Source organism: Danio aesculapii, chromosome 5 (assembly GCF_903798145.1).
Source record: "Danio aesculapii chromosome 5, fDanAes4.1, whole genome shotgun sequence".
In the NCBI taxonomy this organism is placed as follows: Eukaryota; Metazoa; Chordata; class Actinopteri; order Cypriniformes; family Danionidae; genus Danio; species Danio aesculapii.
Genome location: NC_079439.1, coordinates 32,162,950 through 32,185,158, shown reverse-complemented (window position 1 = coordinate 32,185,158; position 22,209 = coordinate 32,162,950). Strand labels below are relative to the sequence as shown.

General features: G+C 37.3%; 1 protein-coding gene across 1 annotated transcript in view; it reads left to right on the top strand.

Annotated features, from left to right (window-relative positions):
• Positions 1 to 2,356: 2,356 nt before the first annotated feature.
• The window catches only part of spns2 (SPNS lysolipid transporter 2, sphingosine-1-phosphate), a 114,738-nt gene continuing 94,885 nt past the window's right edge, over positions 2,357 to 22,209 (top strand). The window contains exon 1 of the mRNA XM_056457937.1: positions 2,357 to 2,784. Within this exon, the coding sequence (XP_056313912.1) occupies positions 2,556 to 2,784 (229 nt within the window). The 5' untranslated portion in view covers positions 2,357 to 2,555. The remainder of the gene's footprint in view (positions 2,785 to 22,209) is intronic.

Sequence of the window (22,209 nt, the reverse complement as noted above, 5' to 3'; positions counted from 1 at the left end):
AATATTTTAGTCACTGAACATCTTTAGAAATGGAAAGATAATAGTGTTGACTAATCTAATGTATATGCACAAATATAGTATTGTATGGCTTCCTATAGAAAATATTCATTTAAATGAGAGATTTGTGAGGGGTTTACTCATATATGCTGAGCACTATACATATATATTACTACTCAAAACGAAAGTTTTAGTTGTTTAAGTGTTATATATATATAAACATATATATATATATATATATATATATATATATATATATATATATATATATAAATATATATATATATATATATATATATATATATAAACATATATATATATATATATATATATATATATATATATATATATATATATATATATATATATATATATATATATATATATATATATATATATATAAACATCTCCAAGTCACTGAAACTGAAAAATAGGTTTCAAATGAATGAAATAATTATAAAATGACAACATTCTTTACCTACTGCTGAAGTAGCCCTGTTATAATCATGTTGAAAAGCAACATTTTATATCCCCCTATAGTCTGATGTGTTCTGACAAGTAGCATGTCCTCTGGGTATTAAGATGAAAAGAAAAATAACAAACGAATAACTTCCGACAATAATTTCTCTAGCATCTTTCAGCCTTCTCTCATGAGAATGACCAGCGCACTTCCTACAAGACTCTTTGCGCTCGAGATAAATCTTAACTATAGCAAAATCCCCCTCAGTTTTGACATTTCCAGAAGGATACTCTCAGCGTCTAGGGAAAACTGTTAATTGTACAGATAAACATTAAAACAGGGGTTAGATATGTTTGCTGTCCTTCAGGGCGTCGCGGCGTTACGAATTTCGCGCTGTCAGATCCAAGCGAATACCTCATTAACAAAAGAAGGGGAAAACTAAGATGTCCTTAATGACGTGATTTGATCTAATCTTCGCTAATTGATGGGTTTCGGTCAAAAGCGGACAAGACGACGATTTGAAGAGTGTTCAATGATATCCTTAATAAATTAATCCCACACACAAAGCGATTCGTGGTGAAGTGATTTTTTCTGGTTATCGTATTAAATCTCACTATAATAAGAAGAGGAAGTCTACGGATTACTCGTTATCGGCTACAGCTATAATTCACTGAATATTAGTAAATGCACAGTGATACAGTGTCTGTTTCAATACAAGCATATGTAATTGTTAATTATATTTGAATGTGGCTATGGTTTTAGATGTGATAATGAGCTGTCCAGAGTGCTGAAGACCACATATCGCTTTCACATGAGGTGAGTTTACTACTTCAGTCCAGCTGCATGCACACCTTTCTACATATAACACTGAAATAGGCTACACTTTGTTCAAAATCCTGGCATATTGTAATCAAACGCTATAAAACTTCATATATAGGTTACTTAACTGCAACGTGTGCCATGATGACATTCACAGATGTTTACTATTGCAAATATGTTGTTTCTCGGCTACAATATTGTTTTGTTGTTGTTGTTTAAACGCCTATGGTCAGTTTTAGGCTATATATCATATTCATGTCAGCATCAATTAGGCTAGGCTATTATAATTTACATATCCGAGATATCAAGGCATAAACTACGTTTTATAGTCTATTTGTTTAGCAATCATGGTATGCATGTTAGAGATTCGCAATTTAGTAACAAAATAACCATGCAGCCTATTGTTTGATGATGACACAACCGGAAGTCCTCGAGCGACGTCTTGTTGCCATGGTTACATTCCTTAGGCGGACAACATTCCTCTATTTGGCGACAGGTGAAAATGTGAGTTTTTACTATAGTAGATCAGTGCTTTTTATTGAAATATTGCCGCTTGTGTGCAATTAAATAAATTCTTTAATATACGTTTTATATGCTACATCCATTCTGGTGACAAAGTCCCCATACTTTGTATTATATGGTCTTTTAAAGCTTATCCCTACCTCAATAAACTATTAACCCCTGTTTACATTCTTTAAGTCATCATTAGCCTATATTTGTTTCTGTGCTGGAGTGTTTTAGGACAAACTTCATTCCGTCCTTTACATTTAAGTTTTAATGTAATAGCTGTTCTTAGTTTTGAGCTATCAGAGTCTGTTCAGAATGCTGTATTTGAGGTGTTTCCTCTCTCGCGCACTCATTTCATTGACACCTTTCTCCACGCCATATCTCTTGACGAATCCATTTTAGTACAAACAAAATACAAAACAATGAAACTTCGCACGAGCTCCCGGACAATTTCGGTGACATTCTTCTCTTCTCATGATCATTCCGCGCACACACTCCTAGACTCGCAGAATTGCAGGGGCGTGGCTTGAAGAGCACGCCTCCCTCCACTACACTCCACAGAGGAGCGCAGCCCGAGCGCTCAATGCTGTCAATGTACAGACATGAACCGAGCTCAGCGAGTAATAATCAAATCAAAGCTTTTTATTCTCCGCGATTGACACAATTTTTTCCGTTTTCCGCTAATAGGTCCTACACAATTTTTCAGCCCTAACCGTCGTTTTGAAAACAAAAAATCGTTCAATCGTTTGCGCTGGATCATTCTTGCCAGAAGATGTGTGTGGAGAGCGATGGATGTGAAATCGAGGGGTGCAGCAGTTCGGATGAGGTGCACACGCTGTCTGGAAGCATGAGTCCGGCTCTTAAATCCAGAGATCTGCATCACTGCAGACCTGGGCAGAAATTCCATGCCGCATTACTCCGATGCCGGACTCCGCTTGTAGCCGCCGGGATTCTGAGTTTTGGAAATGTGCTCAATTACATGGACAGATACACCGTAGCAGGTAAGACGAGCATTATTTCGGTGTAAAAGCCGTTCGTTTTACTAGCTTATGATAGCAGACACAGCGCAAGTCATCATTTGTGTTGTTTAATGTTTCACTCGGGCAACAAAGTTTCATTTTGACCAGGAAAAAAAACACGCATTTTAAACATTAACACAAGTCAAGTGATCATCATGTACATATCTCAAAGCGCACGTGCTGAATTTTATTGAACAAGGTAAGACAGTAGGCTATGTCTCCCATGCAGCTTATTCTGTGTGATTTAATCAAACCATCCGGATAGTGAGAGCCAGAGGTAACCCCGTTGTGCTAACATGATATTGATTACTATTGTGAGTGAACTTAGATCAATCTAATCTGACCCCATGCCTCTCAAATATGCCAAAATCCAAAGGCTGATGACAAGCAACTGATTTACAATATTATAGCTATTATCAGCATTTCTCACACCAGTTTTTACGTTAGCACAAAAATCAGCACTAACAATCTATATTTGTCTCATATTAGGCTATTGTCTGCAAATTCACAACGTTATTTAAAACCATTTGATGAAGCGTCCGATATAGGTTTGTACAAATTCAGACTTTATTTAAAACAGAAGCGCTAATCCCGAGGACATAAAGTTCAAAGTAATCTCGAGCAAACTTGGGACTCCGCTTGTAACCAAGGTTTTAGGGACACCTCTCCTATTGCCGGTTTTATAAATAACAACCCCGGTAGCGCCAGGCGCAAAGATGCCCTTGGAATCAGGAATCAAGTTATTCAGGAATAAAGGCAGAGCGCAGCCGCGGTCCGACATGTTTCCATAGAAACTAGAACAGATTTAATCTACTAGTTTTTTATGTTGTGTCAAACTTAGCGTCTCTCTAAAATTGTGGTTTAATTCGCCTTTTGAATGGCTTCCCAGTGATCTGAGGCGACATGTCAGCTGACATTTGCTCCAGCGCACTCTGAGAGGGGTAATTTTCATGAATAACTAATGAAGAGCGATTAGAGATTTGGAACAAGGCAAGAGTGCGCTATTACCTAGGGATTTCTGAAATGCGGGATTTAGTATAGCCGTTAATAGTGGAAACAGCTCTTTTAATCCAATTCCCTCTCTGATTGACATGTAATTTGTCATATATGACATTTTCTGTTGTTGTTGTTTAGTTTTTGAATAATCATTGTGGTTTTCGTATTTCTTCCAATGTTTACTGAGAAATATCCTACATATCAAGGTACTTGATACGCACTTGTTATTTGGTGCAGATTTAATAACATTAAAATAGCAGTTTTTGTCTTATACATATGCCTATATGGGAACTTTTCACTTCAAAATACTAATTACCAACAATTATTGAAGGGAAAAAAAGAGATGCATGATGTTATGACGAGCTATAAACGAAATGTACGTTTGTAGGGTCTTGTTCATCCCGCGCTGAACAACGCGTTCCTTCTAGCGCGCGCTTCAGACTCTTTTGACAGCAGGGGATGCTTGAATGGCGCCCCGCTGCAGCGTGCAGACTTCTTTGTAATGGGTTAGCCAGCAAAGCCCGGTATATGCCTCCACAATTACAAATGCAGGACCTGCTTTGGCAAAGTCTTTATTTGATCCTTTAATATGTCGAAGTTGCATTAGTTTGCCATATGGTTGCGTGTTGCATCAGTTGCGCGAGCAATTAAGAATGTCAGTCAGTGATTAATGTGGTGATATTTGCGAATACGTTAGAGATGGTAATGATATGCGACATGGCAGTGGTTACAGCGCCTGTGTACAGTCTCAGGTTCAGCAGCATTACATAAGATAGCAGAGCAGTGATAACATTATGAAAAAGATGTGTTTACGTCGGATGTATCTCATCTAATCTCGCCATCTCCAAAATCAATATCGTTTCACTCAAAGCATATCCTGAACAGATAGATTTGTCATCCTCTCTCGTGGATAAAAGTTTCAATACAAGCCAAAATCCATCCGTTTTTACTTAAGTGAGTACACACTTTATATGCACTCATTTGATTTAATCTGAAAGTGAAATTGAGTAAATAAATGTGTGAGATGAAGACCGCAGAGATTACAGTAAAAACGGTCAGTTCTCAGGAGAGGACTTGAATTTGGGATGTTGCAGCAGCAGACTGCAATTTATTGAAATTAACAGAAGATTGCCTGATTGATAAAGCATGATGGGAAGCATACATGAGACAGTGAAGCTCACTTCATGAGAGGGCAGAGCTGACGCAGCCATCCTGCAGTGGTGAAGACTGGTCTTTAGTATGAGAGAGAGAGAGAGAGAGAGAGAGAGAGAGAGAGCAAGAGAATGAGCCACATGATTGCTGAGACCTCCTCACCACTGTTGTTCAGTCTTGTACTGCAGACTGACATATAGGCGCTTTTTGAATGATGTTCAATAGTGGTACAATTAAAACATAATTTGTAATCTGGCTTTCCTAGAATGCAAAACGATATATTTAAAAAAAATTCTGCTTATGGTTCATTTAAAAAAAGTGTTGATATTTCTTTTTGAAGAAATTATTATTATTTTTTATGGTTCTGCGAGTCAGATTTTTTTGTTTGTTTCTGTTGATGGGTGAACTAAAGACAACACATTTAGCCATAATTTGAAAGTAATTCATTAAACCATAAAGTTCTGATATGGAACATTAAGAAACACACCTACCTAAATTTTAGCCCAGCAGTCCACTTTAAAGGGAATATACATGCACTCGCACACTCAAACAAAATACAAGTATTTAAACACCAAATAAGGCGACACTCTGGCACAGTGGGTAGTGCTGTCACCTCACAGCAAGATGGTCACTGCTTCGAGCCACGGCTGGGTCAGTTGGCATTTCTGTGTGAAGTTTGCATGTTCTCCCTGTGTTGGCGTGGGTTTCCTTTGGGTGTTCTGGTTTCTCCCACAGTCCAAAAACATGCGCTACAGGTCAATTGAATAAGCTTAATTGGCCATAGTGTATGTGTGGGTGTGAATGTAAAAGTGTATGGGTGTTTTCCAGTGCTGGGTTGTGGCTGGAAGGGCATCCACTGCATAAAACATATGCTGGATAAGTTGGCGGTTCATTCCGTTGTGCGAACCCTATAGCTGCAAACTACATCTTTCTTTGCTTGGCAAGAACGTTGAGTTTTTACTCGTCACAATGTCAGACAATCCGTAAACCAATGCGTGTTTATTTTAAACGAAAGAACAAAAAATCCAAATGATTCTTACATCCTGCATCCTTCTTAAACCTTTAAATGTGTCTCTTACAGGGTTTAGACACACAAAGCAAACATTTCTTTTTAACTGACAACAGACGGTTAGAAAACGGTTTCTCCAATACCTGCGTTAACACTTTACTGGACTTCTCGAAAGAAATATCCCACAAATTATACATAATAAAGCATCAGAAATAATTTTGCCATAGATGAATATGAAACATCAATTTGGCAGGAATTATATTTTCAGTTATCACTTACATAACGTAACATTTCAACAACAAAAATAATATAAAATGATTGAGACTAAACTGGCTCTTACAACCCCTGATTAATAAAGGGAGTAAGCCGAAAAGAAAATAAATGAAATTAATAAACACCAAACAAGTTTATATTACATTGTCAGTCAGCGTTTTAAAAATATAATTAATGCAGTCCAAATACTAAACCTGGAATTAATAAATACTGCTGCTGTGAAAACACTTACTTTTATTATAGGTCAAGCCCATTTACTGTCAGTTCTACTTTTTACCAGCTCTTCGAGGCTGTGGTTGTTTTGGAATCTCAAGTCTCTCAACACTGTTAGCCAAAACCAGATGTAAATTTTCTAAAAAGGAGGCAATCACAGTGTGTGTCATTTTGGCCTTGTCGGACTTACATTTAAATGATTGATATTTGCGAAACAGAACAGCAAAGCTCTAATTTTCTGTTCTCTCCACCTAAACAAAACTAGCGGGTGTGTAGATTTTATATCCCTCATGAGAAACCACAGAGCGCAGAACAAAAACATGTCAATGTGTGCTGAATGTCGAGGAAAGGAATCTTGCTCATCACCTGTGTCAAGTCTGAATTGATTGGAAGAATAATGAGCAGGTGTGTAAGTGTAATATGGTCACTGTAGGCTCACGTTGTATATTTTCGGCATCCATGCTAAAACTCAAAGTCGTATGAATGACTTTTTCCTTATTTACGTTTAGCCGGAGGTGCATTTCTGCAATGTTGGGACTGATTTCCCCTCCCTATTGTCTCATTATAGTTGTCCACTATCTATATTTGTCTCTTTCAGTCTCAAACACAGCCTCTAGTGGTACAGAGAGATCGGATTGATGGGGCTGAGGTTGTGAACCATTTAGTTTGATTAAATTTGTGGTTTGGCTGTGATGGCTCAGATCCAGGAAGGCTGGCTGGCAACAGTCCCTCCAGCAGACAGGCTGAGCTCAACAACAGATTACGGTTAAGACAGGGATTAAGAAGCGTGGGGAATACCACAGGGACGTACAGACGGAGGCCACTTAACATTATTTGATCCAAGATCCTTCGCTGAGCCACTGGCCTGACGCCTGCTCTGATGAAGGCAGTTTGACTGGTAATCTGGATTATGAGGTGCAGCAGATTCTGAAAGGTGCAGTGTCTTATTTTTCCTAAAGGCATCTGAGGTATGAGGATGTTTAATCTCAAGACAAGTGCTTAATTAAGTGTGACGGGTAATCCAGCAGCCCGAGGAGCTCCCTGAGGGAAAATACACACGTCTGCACATTCAGATATACAGGCTTTCCGTTTATGAGAGGAAGTGGAGACTGTACGATTTTGCTGCATTGCTCTTCTGCACTAGATGGTCCAGTCTAGCTGGCTCAGCTCTAGTTCTGCCTGGACACACTCTCACACACACACATTTGCACACTGTCTTTTCCAGTTGTGCCCCTTGGTGTAAGCTGAAGGTGTGATAAGGCCTATCTGTAACAGCACAGTGTGCTCACTTAGGGAGGTCAGCAGAAGTAGCACGTAGCACATAGTGTGATGACACCAGCAAAAGCATTACATCATTGCAAAAAATGTTGATTAACTCATTGATTTAAGTCAAATATGTTTTGGTTGAAATTTCCAGAGCCCTCTATAATCATCATCCACTGTCTTCTCACTAGTGACAGCCCTGTCTCATGAGAAAGCCCTGTACAATTAGCCTGGTTTCAACTTACTGTAGCTCGACCCCAATTGGACATGCTTAAGGAGTATTAGCATAAAAGATGCGATCACAATTAGAATTTTTCAACAAACTTTCACACAGAATTTAGTGGTTAATTCTTCTGAACTGGAAGAGCCCTTACCCGGCTTCTCACACTTGTTGGAAAAGAAATGTTCTTTATTTAGAAATTAGAGAAAATTAAGTACTCCTTTCACCACTCCTGCACTATTTTCATGAAACTGGAAACCCCTTCGAAACATGTCCAAACTCTTCTGCTTGACCCTGCTCCTTCTGACTGAGTCACCACCCCCAACTCCCAGCTTGGTACTGGATACTTGTTCTGGTTAGCCCATGTAGACCTGTATTTTCTGTATGTAAGATTGCACTAGTGTTTTTATTTATTTAATTACTTAATTTATTTATTTGCTCAAAATACTCTTCAGTGCATTTGCTTATTGCTACATAATAATTTCTTACATTTATATAGCGCTTTTTCTGGACACTCAAAGTGCTTTACACATTTTTGGGGGAAATCTCCTCATCCACCAGCAGTGCGCAGCATCCACCTGGATGAGGTGACGACAGCTATATTGTGCCAGACTGCACACACACACCAGCCAATTATGATATGGGGATGGTAAGGAGGCCATGATAGACAGAGGCCAGTGGGCAAAATTAGCCAGGATGCCAGGGTTAAGTCCCTACTCTTTTTGAAAGACATCCTGGGATTTTAATGAATAATCCGAAAGACGGCACTCACTGAGCAGTATAGAGTTCCCTTCACTATACTGGGGCATTAGGCCCACACAGACTGCAGGTTGAGCGCCCCCTGCTGGCCACTTCCGGCAGCAACCTTGTGGTCTCCAATCCAGGTACTGACCGGGCGCAGCCCTACTTAGCTTCAGTGGACAACATGTAAGAGTTGCAGAGAGCTAGCTGCCAGCTAATGTTTATGTTGTCCCTTTTGTATTTTTTGTTACGTGTTTTAATATGCATAAACAAAAAAAGAACACAAGAACACAACTGGGACTTATGTACAAAGGGTAGAAAATCTCCCAACACAAATTTTGCAGGGTGTTCAAATGCTAAACTAGCTAATCTAGCTAATATTTTAGTTGGCAAATGTCATTTGTGACTGGTTATATTAACTTGACATTTGAACATGGTAAATGGTGTTATCAGAATAGCTAGCCTTGTCTGAGATGATATGCTAAAGTTAGCTATTATGATGGCCACCTCATTAACATTATGCTAATGAGTATATCCACACACAGACTTTTAATTTCAGCCAGCCAGCCCCAGGGCTTCCAGTGAACTGTCTTTTCATTATAAAAGTGCCACATTTAAGATCTGATTTCTTTAAAAATCAGTAATCTTCACTGCCTGATAGATATACAATATGAAGTGGGTGTCAGAGCGGACAAGCAGCACTGCATTAAATTCCAGTTTTCCTTGCCATGTCTTTCAAATATGACAGTTTATTTTACCTCAGTATTTTATGAAGTTTCTGCGCTCGCCTGTTGATCCTAACGGCGCTAGATGTAACATGGTCTTTCATCTCATTTTACGCTTGAACAACGAAATAAATTTTTAAGTCTATTTAACTGAATGTATTGTAATTACATTACAGCGTTGATACTGTAAAAGTCCTATTAAGCTTTCGTTTATCACTGGCTGAAAAACTATAGCTGTGCATATACCCCATTGAAAGTATTTTTTGTCCATTTTTGATGTTTAAACTCTAAGCTTAGCCTAAGATAATTACTTCTGTAAATGTGTTCAAACTGACAACAGAATGTTGGCTATTCAAACAAAGCAAAAACATACATTTGTATACAATATGTGGGTGAGTAATGTATGCCAAAGTGCTGCATTTGTAATGTGCCTACAACAAATTGGCTGTATATTAAAATTAGCTGTAAGGTTGGCTCAGTCACTTTAGGCTTGGCTGTCGCCTCTCTCCCCTTCTCTCGCTTGTTTTACTATGCTCATATTAAAGGACTCTCAACAACAGAAAAACATGAAAGTAATGGAAAAACTCTCAGTAATTGAGTTTATAAGCTTGTCTCACTCTTCTGAGACCCTCATGCAGAACAAATGTCTTCCATTTCTTCCAAAGTTGATTCCCATCCGCAGAGTAATTGTAGAAGCAGCTATAGAGCTCTCTCAAACCTGAAATATAAATCCATTAAAGTAAATTCATTAAAAGACCATTACAAGTTGGAGTGTATTGATGAAGGCACAAAGTATTTAATATCCTCTATAAACCATGCAGTACAATATTACATTAGAGTTTGAGAAAAGACTGCTGTACTTAAATGTTTACTATTACTGGAATACATTTTGACCTCGTATTAAAGTGAAATCAAAATAAAGTTTTTAGATTTTAGTATCAATGTTTAGTCTTAAGGATGTCTATGAGCTAGTGCGCTCATAAACAGTGACAAAATTAGCATTTAAAGGGCACCTATTTTACCCCTTTTTCAAGATTTAAGATGAGTTTTTGTGTCTCAAGAATGTGTCTGTAAAGTTTCAGCTCAAAACACCCATTAGACTATTTATTATACCTTTCAGAATATTAGGGTTTTCTGCTCTTAACACTATATAGCTGTTTTGTTACCTGTGCCTTTAGTGCTAGTTCTCCCCGCCCACCGTTTCCACATGCCTGAATAAGTGTGCACCAATCTCTGCCTCGGCTGCGTCAGATAAACAGCACAGTGACAGACATGAAGTTAGCAGATCTCACGTAACGTTTGTGAGAAGAACTTTCCCAATGATTATTTGATGTATTTGTTGTGCAGTTAATTCAAACCTTTCTGCAAAGATGAGTCACACACAATGTCATTTCAAAGTTCACACACACACACAGCGAACAAACAGCGCACATGTTTAACTTTGCACTGTTTTTGCACTGTAAATGTGACAGGATACACGTTATTCTCCACCGCTCTATGGATATCCGTTATGTTAATGTACAAAATAAACCTGATTTAACATCCACAAACCGAGATTGAAGCATCTTCTTTTATAATTGTACTGACATGGGGCTGTGCTGATTAAGTGAATATGGTAAAAACGCTGTAATTCATTACAAACATCCACTGTTTTAAAAACATTTTAAACTTTTAAAAACTCATTCTTGATCACATTTGATGATGATTGATGATCACAGAGAGCTCAACAGATCTTTTAATCCCAGTTGCTTTGCGCACATCCTGTCTTGTTGATATGATTATACTCGTTACTACAGAGACATGTTATGCGCGGCTGTCAATCAATTTGGTGGGAAAACGGCACTTTTACGCCACGTTAGGGTGGGCCTCAAAATGGGAGGGATTTGGATCCTATTTTAACGTCAGGATATTTTAAAAAAGAGACTTATTGTCTTTATATCACTCCACTACGACTGTTGACACACTATACCTAAGCACAGTTCTGTCCAAACAGCTTCCAAAAGATGATTTTTATCATAGGTGCCCTTTAAAAGATATAAACATCTAAAACTTGCAGTTAGTCTCGTCCATCTAAATGGAATAAAGGTTGTTTTTGATGGCAATCAAACCACTCAAATGCTCTCTAGTATCTGACATGGGCCGCCCCCTTCAAGGCACTTTTCATTTGATGTGCTTGAGCCCTCAACCATTCTCACTGGCAAAGCTGTGATAAAATGAAAAGTTATTAGCTGTTTCTTTTTTTATATAAAAAAGGAGAGGAGCTATACTCTATGTTTGCTACTCTACTCCAACTTTGAATGAAAATGCACATTTCAAAGCACTTCAGGAGACTTTTTTAGTGTTCTCTCACATTAGGAGCTCATCTTGGAAGGTATGTGAGCGCTTTTTGTGAGGTTGTATTTAGATTATAGATGAGAATGCAGTGGCTGGAACTAGACAGTAGTTCTTCCTCTTTCCTTTCTCTTCATGTGACAGCCACTATTTCCCTAAAAACAGCTTGGCTTTTTAAGCCTGACCTAGCCCTCAAAGTTATTCAAGATAGATAGGGAAAAAGCTTCCTGTACTGTTTATTTTTGTTCATCTTCCTCAACTGTATCCTTATAAAAAGCACACAACCATGACCGTATATCTGACCTCCACAATAAGGTCAGCATATAAATATATATATATAGACAGTAGTGTTGCTCAGCAGGACAAATTCTCATCTCGCTTCAGAGCGGCTGTATTGGGGCCGTTGACTCTCAAAATAAACCCTGACACAATCAAGTCCTCTAACAGCCTCTGAGAACCGGGATGTGATTTACCAGGTTTATTTTTTAAACGGGCTTGTCTTTCATTTGGCCCATGTGATGTTCATTTAATGTAGCGTGGACGATCCAAACAAGCCGCAGCAGTTGTTATGTTTCTCCACCAGGCGACGGCTGATGTGCTTGTTTAAATGGCACTGACCCTGTTAATATAATTGGTGGCCCGCTTTTAGCTCCTTGCGTGTCCAAACAGATGCGCAGTATGTGTGGGTGTTAGTCTGTTTAAAAGAGGGATTCACTGTAGTTCTCGGCTTCGACATGTGTCTTTTTGATGGAGTGTGTCTAAGGGATTAAGGGTGGAGGGTTTGACAGACAGCTGTAGAAGAGGGTGAGCGGGTGCCTGAAGGCTGAGCGCACCTGTAAGATTGGATATCTCAGGATTGTCACTGTGTGTTAGATCAGGACTGTTCAGTAATATATGAAATGAAGTGTGAGAGACATCCTCAGGCCTGACCTCTGACCCTGTGGTAACTACAACTGGCCAAACAAGGAGAGAATATACATTTATACTTATTCATTTGACTAGCAGGTGATTATATAGAGTGCTGTAATTGTTTTAAAACCTCAATAAGAGTAATAGTAATATAGTTATATTAGCAATAGTAATATGTAATAATGCAAAAGTACATTCCTAAAACATGCAGAAATGTTTAGAAATTTATTCTGAATTAGATTTATTCTGAATTTAGTCTAAATAGTATGAATTTGTACAAATGGAATTGTATTCATTCATAAGAATAAGCTACTTGCTTGGCAAAATGTATGTACTTCTATAAAATAAAAAAAATGAAAACATCTTTGAAAGTGTGTTATATATATATATATATATATATATATATATATATATATATATATATATATATATATATATATATATATATGTATATATATATATATATATATATAGAGAGAGAGAGAGAGAGAGAGAGAGAGAGAGAGAGAGAGAGAGAGAGAGAGAGAGAGAGAGAGAGAGATTTTCAATTTGTATATAAATTTAACCCATGTTTCATCAAATGATAGGCTTATTTAAACTTTTTTCCCGAAAATAAGGAGATTTACAGTACTGTTAAAAAGTAAGATTTGCAAAAAAGCAATAATACTTACATTAAAAAATGATGTTTTATATTTTTAATGTGTCAAAAACAGTATTGACAAAATTGATAATCATCATAAATGTTTGATCAATAAATCAGAATGATTTCTAAAAGATCACATCACTCCAAAGACTGGAAAAATGATGCTAACAATTCAGTTTTGCAATCAGATATAAAATGCATTTTGCTACGTATTAAATAAAATAGCCATTTTAAATTGTAATAATCACAATTACCTTTTACAGCATTTTCCATCACATAAATGTAGCCTTCATGTTAATAAAAGAATGCAAAAAATACATTTTTACAACAACATAGTAATTTACATATAACCATTATTTTTTTACGCAAGAATATTATATTCATTTTCCATTAATGTAATGAATTTTACCATAAAAACCCCAGTAATCCAGTGTTTCCGGTTACAACATATGAGTGACTAAATCATTGTGAAAGCATCGCAAATCCTCACATTTGCTACAGCGTAATTTGATTTGAGTAGTTCTACTAGTTGTAAGGCTGGATAGGACTCGTGAACTAGGTGGATGAACTGTTCTGTTCATACACTAGCTTTGCTGTGTAAATGTTGACTAAATAAAATCAAAAGAAGGGTCAGTAGGGTAAACTAATCTACTAAAGTTCAGCTTTGACCTTACAATAAGCCCTCGGAAGCGCCACACATTGCCAGAGCAAATATTTAAACTGGAATTTACTGCATGTCTGTATTTGCAGAGACTTATTATGAAGAAAATATGTCCTCTTTCACTCTATTCAATAGTGATTGAGTAAATAATCACCTATACCACTATGTAACATGTCATTTCCGAGATTTTTAGCCTTAGCGTGATTGTGTATTACTATAGAGTGTATGTATCTGTTGGTAAATATAGGTTTGAGCCTTTGTTGAGTAATAAAGGGGTAAAAAGAACAGGCTTTCTAAAGTATCATCGCATAAATCTAGTGTTTGCTTGCTAGATGTCTGTAGTTGCAGAAAGGCTCCATAACTTGCAATTATGCACATCCACGTTATGTATTCCAGTGTCGTTGTATGCCTTCTATTTGTACTAGAGAGCATATGGTTGTTTTTGTCACCCCAGTGCATTACAGGTCAGAAACACTTTCACCTCAGTGGGAAATCTAGCTGTGTAGATGGCCAGGGTCTATAGAGAAACTGTATTTTGCCTTTAAAACAGTCACACATCAGTGTCCTATCTTGTACAAATATAGATTCCAGTGATTCTTTAACCAGACCCATTCATTTCTCAGTGCCATTCACTCGGCAGTCCTAAAAATAACCCTTTGCATGCTATGGAGACAAGTGGGCCTTTATGTATGCCATACTGGAGCACTGCTGGCCTGGTTAGACTACTGTTTAAAAGTCAGTACAAATTATTTTGGAAAGAAGGTATTGAAATTGTCAATACTACTCAATACAAAACAATATTAGCACTTTTATTCAGCAGGATTCATTAAATTGATCAAAAATGACATTTTCAGAGATGCAAAAAAATTCTATTTCAAATAAATTCTACTCTTTTGAACTTGCTTTTAATAAAAAATAAGTATTTTGAAAAAAATTCATGATTTGTACAAAAATATTAAGCTTATTATACAATTATTTATACAGTTGCTAATAATAATAAATGGACAGGAGAAAATGAAAAACAAAATGTTATTATAGCACAGAAATACATGACATGTTAATTTAAATTTCAGTAATATTTATTTACTGTATATTATTACCTTTATTGTGTTTTTGAGATGTCTTTCTATAACATTTATATATTCTACAGATCCAAAACGGTTAGATTTTAGTGCATATTAGATGAACAAACACTTTAAATGGAGAGAAAGCCAAATATTAACCAGAAGAAGAGAGCAATATTAACCATTCCGTCATTTAGCGGACACTTTTATCCAAAGCGATTCATCGTTAATATAAAAGAGAAAGATAATATATAATATAGCAATAGAGCAAGATAACAGACAATACAGCAAGCAATAGTTTGCATTTGACTGTTTGCTTTTGGGCACAGTCCATTATTTGCAGTATGTCAAAAGGCTTTAGTTTCCTTTAAGTATTAATTTGGCATTCTTACCATGTTAGCTACAATAGTTTGAGTTATTTGGCCACACCAGAACATAATAATTACCTAGAACTAACGCCTAAAATACCTGTGTGTGTGTGTGTGTGAGGTGTGTGTCTCCACCTCAGTGCTGAGGAATGTCGAACTAAATTCCAGTGATGCCGTTGTTTTGTTTTCCCACAGTTACTTCACTTCAAATCTACTATAGTTACCAATCACCAGCCCTCACTACAAAAAGGTCCTTATCAGTATACTATCAATACTAAACATGCAAATTTATAGTTCCTGTAAAATTATAATAAAGTTTTTTGATTTATTAGAATCAGTATGTTAGGCTGCGTCTGAAATTGCATACTTCCATACTATATAGTATGCTAAAAACAGTATGCAAGCTGGGAAGTAAGTCCGAATACATAAAATTCAAAAAACAGTATGCAAGAAGTATCCGGATGACCTACTACTTCCAGCGAGATTCTGAAGTGTGCATTTGATGGACACTACGCTGTCCCATGATGCACCGCGAGAGAATTCATGAATGGGAGTGAGTCTTAAAGACATCGATAAGCTATTGAGCTCCAAAACAGTGACAAAATTTGCACTTAGAAGATATAAACATTCAAAGTTTGCAGTTTGTCACTTCTAACTAAATAGATCAATGATTTTTTTGACGTCATCTCATAATTCAGTTTCTCATCAAATCTTTTGACCAATTAAATGCTCTATATTATCTGACATGCCCTGCCCCCTTCTAGATGCGTCTGATTTGCTTTTCATTTGATACAATTGAACTCAACTACTATCACTTTCATAGCTGTGATGAAAACAAAACACTATTGGCTGTTTTTTTAAAAGGGGAGGAGCAACTGTATGTCCCGCACTGTATGTCATCATGTTCCGGTTGAAATCAAGTCAAACATCGAACATTTCAAAGCACTCCACAAACCATTAAACCACCAAACATGCTTATTTATGGCATTCATAATCATTCCTCTTGAGTTACTGAGGTGGGACATTTTGTTGGGCCTGCAGGATAAAATACAAATCTAAGGCCGTCTCCCGAGAGTGTCTTGCAGTGTTCTGCATTAAACTCGACCAGGAAGAAATGAGATCTATCTCTAATTCATGAAGGAGAAAGTGAGATGGATTACTGTGCTCGGGTGTCTCAGCTGTTCTCAATGAGAGTGGATGAAAATAGAGCTTTGCATAGCAAGGAACAGGAACAGATAAAAAAAATGATCAGGAGGTCTGTGTGTGATTGTGTAGGTGTGTGTATTGACTGGGTAGAATAGAGGTTTCTGGGGCTACAGTCTAATAAATAGGCTGGAATACACGCCACATGTGGTTCTCCTGAAGATATTGATTTCAAGCAACCCAGTTCTGGTGCTTTCTGTGTGTTTATTATAGTCTTGTGTGACATTCCAGATTGAAATTGCAATGGCATTTCTGTCAGGCACTAGAAATGCTACACGTCTGTGCACATACTATTTTGTAGTCCACTGTAGCTGTTTTGTTGTCAAGCACTGGTGCATGCCTACAGACCAGGAGTGTCAAACTACATGAGGGCCACTTCAGTGATATGACTGCCTTAAATGGGCTATGTCATATTATTAAATAATTGTCCCTCTATTCATTATAACTTATTAAAGTAACAAATAAATAAATACATGTATTTACATAAATGTAAAATAAATGTTACTTCTCTTTATCATGGATAGAAGGATGGACAGATGGATACTGTAGATAGATACTATAGATAGATCCTATAGATGGATGGATGCATGGATAGATAGATGGACAGATGGATGGATACTGTAGATCGATACTATAGATGGACGGACAGACAGATGGAAACTGTAGATAGATACTATAGATGAATGGATGGATAGATGGATGGATGGATGGATGGATGGATGGATGGATGGATGGACGGATGGATACTGTAGATAGATACTATAGATGAATGGATGGATGGATGGACGGATGGATGGATACTGTAGATAGATACGATAGATGGATGGATGGATGGATGGATGGATGGATAAATGGACGGATGGATGGATACTGTAGATAGATACTATAGATGGATGGACAGACAGATGAATACTGTAGATAGATACTATAGATGGACGGACAGACAGATGTATACTGTAGATAGATACTGTAGATGGATGGATGGATGGACGGATGGACGGATACTGTAGATAAATACTATAGATGGATACTATAGATAGATGGATAGATGGGTGGATGGATGGACGGACGAACGAATGAATGGATAGATACTGTAGATAGATACTGACGATAGATACTATAGATAGATGGATGGATGGGTGGATGGACGGATGGATACTGTAGATAGATACTATAGATAGATACAATAGATGGATGGATGGATGGATGGATGGATGGATGCATGGATGGACGGACATATGAATGGATGGATGGATACTATAGATAGATACTATAGACGGATGGATGGATGGACGGACGAATTCTGTAGATAGATTCTATAGATGGATTGATGGATATACAGAAACAGACCGATAGATAGATGGATGGATGGATGGATGGATGGATGGATGGATGGATGGATGGATGGATAGATAGAGAAGTGCAGTGCTATGCTGTGCAATATGCCATAGACAGGGAATAAAGGTTGCACTAGATGGCTCACTATAGGTGTCCACTGAGAGATCAAACAGCAAAGCTCGTTCCTGCTGAGTCAAGAGGGATTAATGACAACTTTCCTATCATAAAACACTTTATAGGCATTACTGTCCTCTGTGAGGTTCTGTGGGGTTATGAATGCTCAGTCTGCTCTGAAATCTCCTATCGACCCTTTGGCATTAAGCTGGATGAACAATTCTTAGCTGGTAGTCAGGAGTCTTATTACTTTTTTAAAGTATAGCTGGGGTCTGTACAGCATAAATCAATAGAAAAACCGTGAAACATTTATGTGTGTAGTTTTCACTCAGTTGGTCTAAAGATGTTTTTTTTTTTTCACACACATTTCTCGTACTCCCATCACCCTCAGCTGTCTGAAGCTCCTGGCCACTCACACAGAGCAGTATGGCTACAGTCTAATGTTAAATTGAGCTTGAAAGACCAGCTCTCAACACAGGCTTTTTCAGCCTGAAGTGCGCTGAAATGCCCCATCCAATTTAGCTCTCTTATTCCCCCCTCTTCATCTTTTTCCCTCCAGTTTTCATTCACTCAGTCTCATGACACTTCTTGACTCTCTTTGCTGTTTGTTTTCACCCTAGGTTGCACAACACTGTCAATTAGTAGGTTGAGAATAGCTTGGCTTGCTATGCCGTTTGAAGCTTTATTGACTGAGCTTTTCTCTGTAGATGTTTTCAGGATTAAGTTTGTTGGTATTCAAGTACCGTCCATTGCCACTTTCAGGTAATTCCTGAACACTTTGCATTTTTATGTGGCTAAGCAATGGACACAAACTTTGAAAACACGCAATTAGGATTTTTTTTATTAGCATGGAGCTATTAAATTGGTTTAATGCAATTTACCTTCTCAACATGTTTGTCAGAGGGATATGAGCTAATTAATAATGCTGCACTATACTGTAGGTTTACACTTTGAATGGGAACTGCATTAATTAGGGAAGATCATCAAGCACTTCAGCACTTTTTTTTATTTCAGGACTAATTATTATTCACAGAATTGGGCACCGGTGATGCCCCCCTGGGTGAGACCCACCCCACTCTTACACAGCTCTTAAAGAACAAAGAGTAGAAAAGGAGAATAAGCAAAGAGGCACAGTGAGCAAGAAAAGCCAAATTAAATCTCATTACAAGCAAAAAACAAAACAAAAAGCCCTCATAATTACTGTAATCCCTTCCTCTGTTATGGTAAAATAAAAAAATAAAAACAAAGCATCAGGATTAGGCTACAAATGAAGCTTGACTAACGCCAATCAGCAAAACGCTAAGCCAGTTAATGGCTCTACGTCATTAGATGATGTTTAAACTAGCATTTTTCCAAAATGTTGGTGATGAGATTAAGACTGGGGTAACATGACTAATATAAAGAAGATTAAAAAGATGATAATATTACATATCATTAATATAAACATGTACTGTATAGTATAATTACATACTATAAATATATGTTCATCTATGTTAAATAGTACTTTTCTATTTTAATATATTTAAAAATGTTAACTATTCCTGCATCACTTCAGTCTTTCTCAACACGCTGATGTTTATGAGGCGCCTTGTAGGATTCAAATCAAACCTTGCTTATCAACACATACATAAAACACATACATAGACCTATAAATTACTCGCATATACACCTATACCATTGGATGTTCAAAACAATATATGTAACTTGCGTATATACATATAAACTTGACGCATGCATACACCTACATACACACGCACATACATATAAACTTAATCCTTGCATAAACACCCACAATAACACATGCACATACATAAACTTGCTGCATGCAAACATACCTGTACACACTCGCATATACATATAAACTCGATCCTCGCATAAACACCCACATTAACATGCCCATACATTTAAACTTGCTGCATGCAAACACACATGCGCATACATATAAACGTGTGTGTTTATAATCTATGCATATACACCCAGATACTCTCACATATGAATGTAAACGTGATGCGTACATAAACACCAAAATAACACTTGTGCAAACATACAAAATAAAATCCACAAACGTATATACAATAAGTTGTGTATATACATATATGCAAGTGATTTTATATGTGTATATGCATGAATTCTCAGTGTGAAAGGAAGTCATTTCAGTTTAAAAGGAAGTAATGAAGTCCTATGAGCATAAATGAACAAAATCACTATCTATCTATCTATCTATCTATCTATCTATCTATCTATCTATCTATCTATCTATCTATCTATCTATCTATCTATCTATCTATCTATCTATCTATCTATCTATCTATCTATCTATCTATCTATCTATCTATCTATCTATCTATCTATCTATCTATCGTATCCATTCATCCATTTATTTATCTATAGACCTTTGTACAGTAATAGTGTTCTGCTAACATTGCCATTTAAAGTTTACACTATATTCATTTATTACCGTTTGCATAATCCTAGCAAGTAGCAAATAAAGCTCAAGGCTGTACCTAAAGCAAAATTGGCTTCTAAAAAAATAAAACAAAGCATCCCTTTGATATACTTTACTTCAAATCAGTTTTACCTGAAAGTAAGTCAATACAGGAAGGAAAACGGCTTGTCAAGTCATTTACAGGTTCTTTAGCATCCAGTTCTGAGGGAAAGGAAAGTAATTGAAGCTTCTGGTTGGCAGTTAACATTAGCATCCAATAGAATGGTATCAAATCAGACTGATAGTAAGGGCAGCCGTAATTGCACTCCAGTGTCTGCCAACTGCTTTTTGTCTGGCTAAATGTGATCCACAAAATTGCTCAGAGTAGTCAGGAGCTCATTTAAGAAACAGCAGCTCATTTAAAGCCTTTGTGTAAAATATCCTGTATAGAAATATAGAGTCAACATCACTGCTGATGTTTACGGTTTCAAAACATCTGTACTCATATGTCTCAGTGTCTAGTGTAAACTAGAAATCCTCTGTTTCTGCAGCAGTGTTTAAGGAGTAAGTACACCATACATTTACTGACCATACGCACTCCGACAGTGATGTTGAGGAGAAAGCAGGCAGCCTAGGGATTTTTTTATCTGCGCTCCAGTGCTTTCTAACCACAGCACAGCTATACGTCTGACACATGGGCTCGCACTCCAGAGAATAATTTCTTTATGAATTATTAATACTATATGCTGCTTCTGCATAGCACCTCTGGAGGAGAAAAAAAACTTGCTTTCTTTTTATGTAATATTTAAAAGCAAGTGATGCGGTCTAGACTAGCTGAGTTGCAGCGCAGCTTGTTTACACTCTCCAGGCAAGTGTTTCAGTATGCAGAAAATGTATTTGGGGTTACTGCATATATTTTGCGTCAGTTTGTGATTGCATATAGATCATTTCTTGTCTTGAGACACTCATTTTAAGAGCGTCTTGTCATGCTTTTTAAAAAAAAAATAGATATCACTTTTGATGTATTGGGGTGTTAACCAGTATGTAAAAGGTCTTCAAGGGGTCATGAACTGGCTTTTTAAACTGGTTTATTCTGTCTTCCAAGTTGCACTTATGGGTTTTACTCTTAAAAACATCAAAATCAATAAGTAATAAGCTTTTTTCTACCCTGGTTTTAAGGCTGTCTCCGAGAATGAGCAGATTTTCCTGGTGGTCCTTTCTGATGGCTTGGAAATAAATGCCCACTGCTATGATTGGATGAACTAGTATTCAACTCTTCCTGCAGATCACATAGGGAAATGAATGCATCTGTGGCTTCATCTGACCATGAACCTTCCTGAATCAGTGGGTGAAGCAACAGAATCAGGGTTTGATAATCTTTGGTGGAAGCAGTGTTTAACACAGCTATGATGTCATAGAAAGGCACATTCCAAGATCTGGTGTTTTCTAGGCCTAGTGTCAATAAAAGCTGATGTTTTAGGAACAAAGATGTTTTCAGCTCTGAAACTTACAGGATATTCCTTTGGTATGATGTCCTCTTGTATATTAAAAGCGCATCTACATACCTACCTATCTACCTATCTACCTATCCATCCATCTATCCATCCATCCATCCATCCATCCATCCATCCATCCATCCATCCATCCATCCTTCCTTCCTTCCTTCCTTCCTTCCTTCCTTCCTTCCTTCCTTCCTTCCTTCCTTCCTTCCTTCCTTCCTTCCTTCCATCCATCCATCCATCCATCCATCCATCCATCC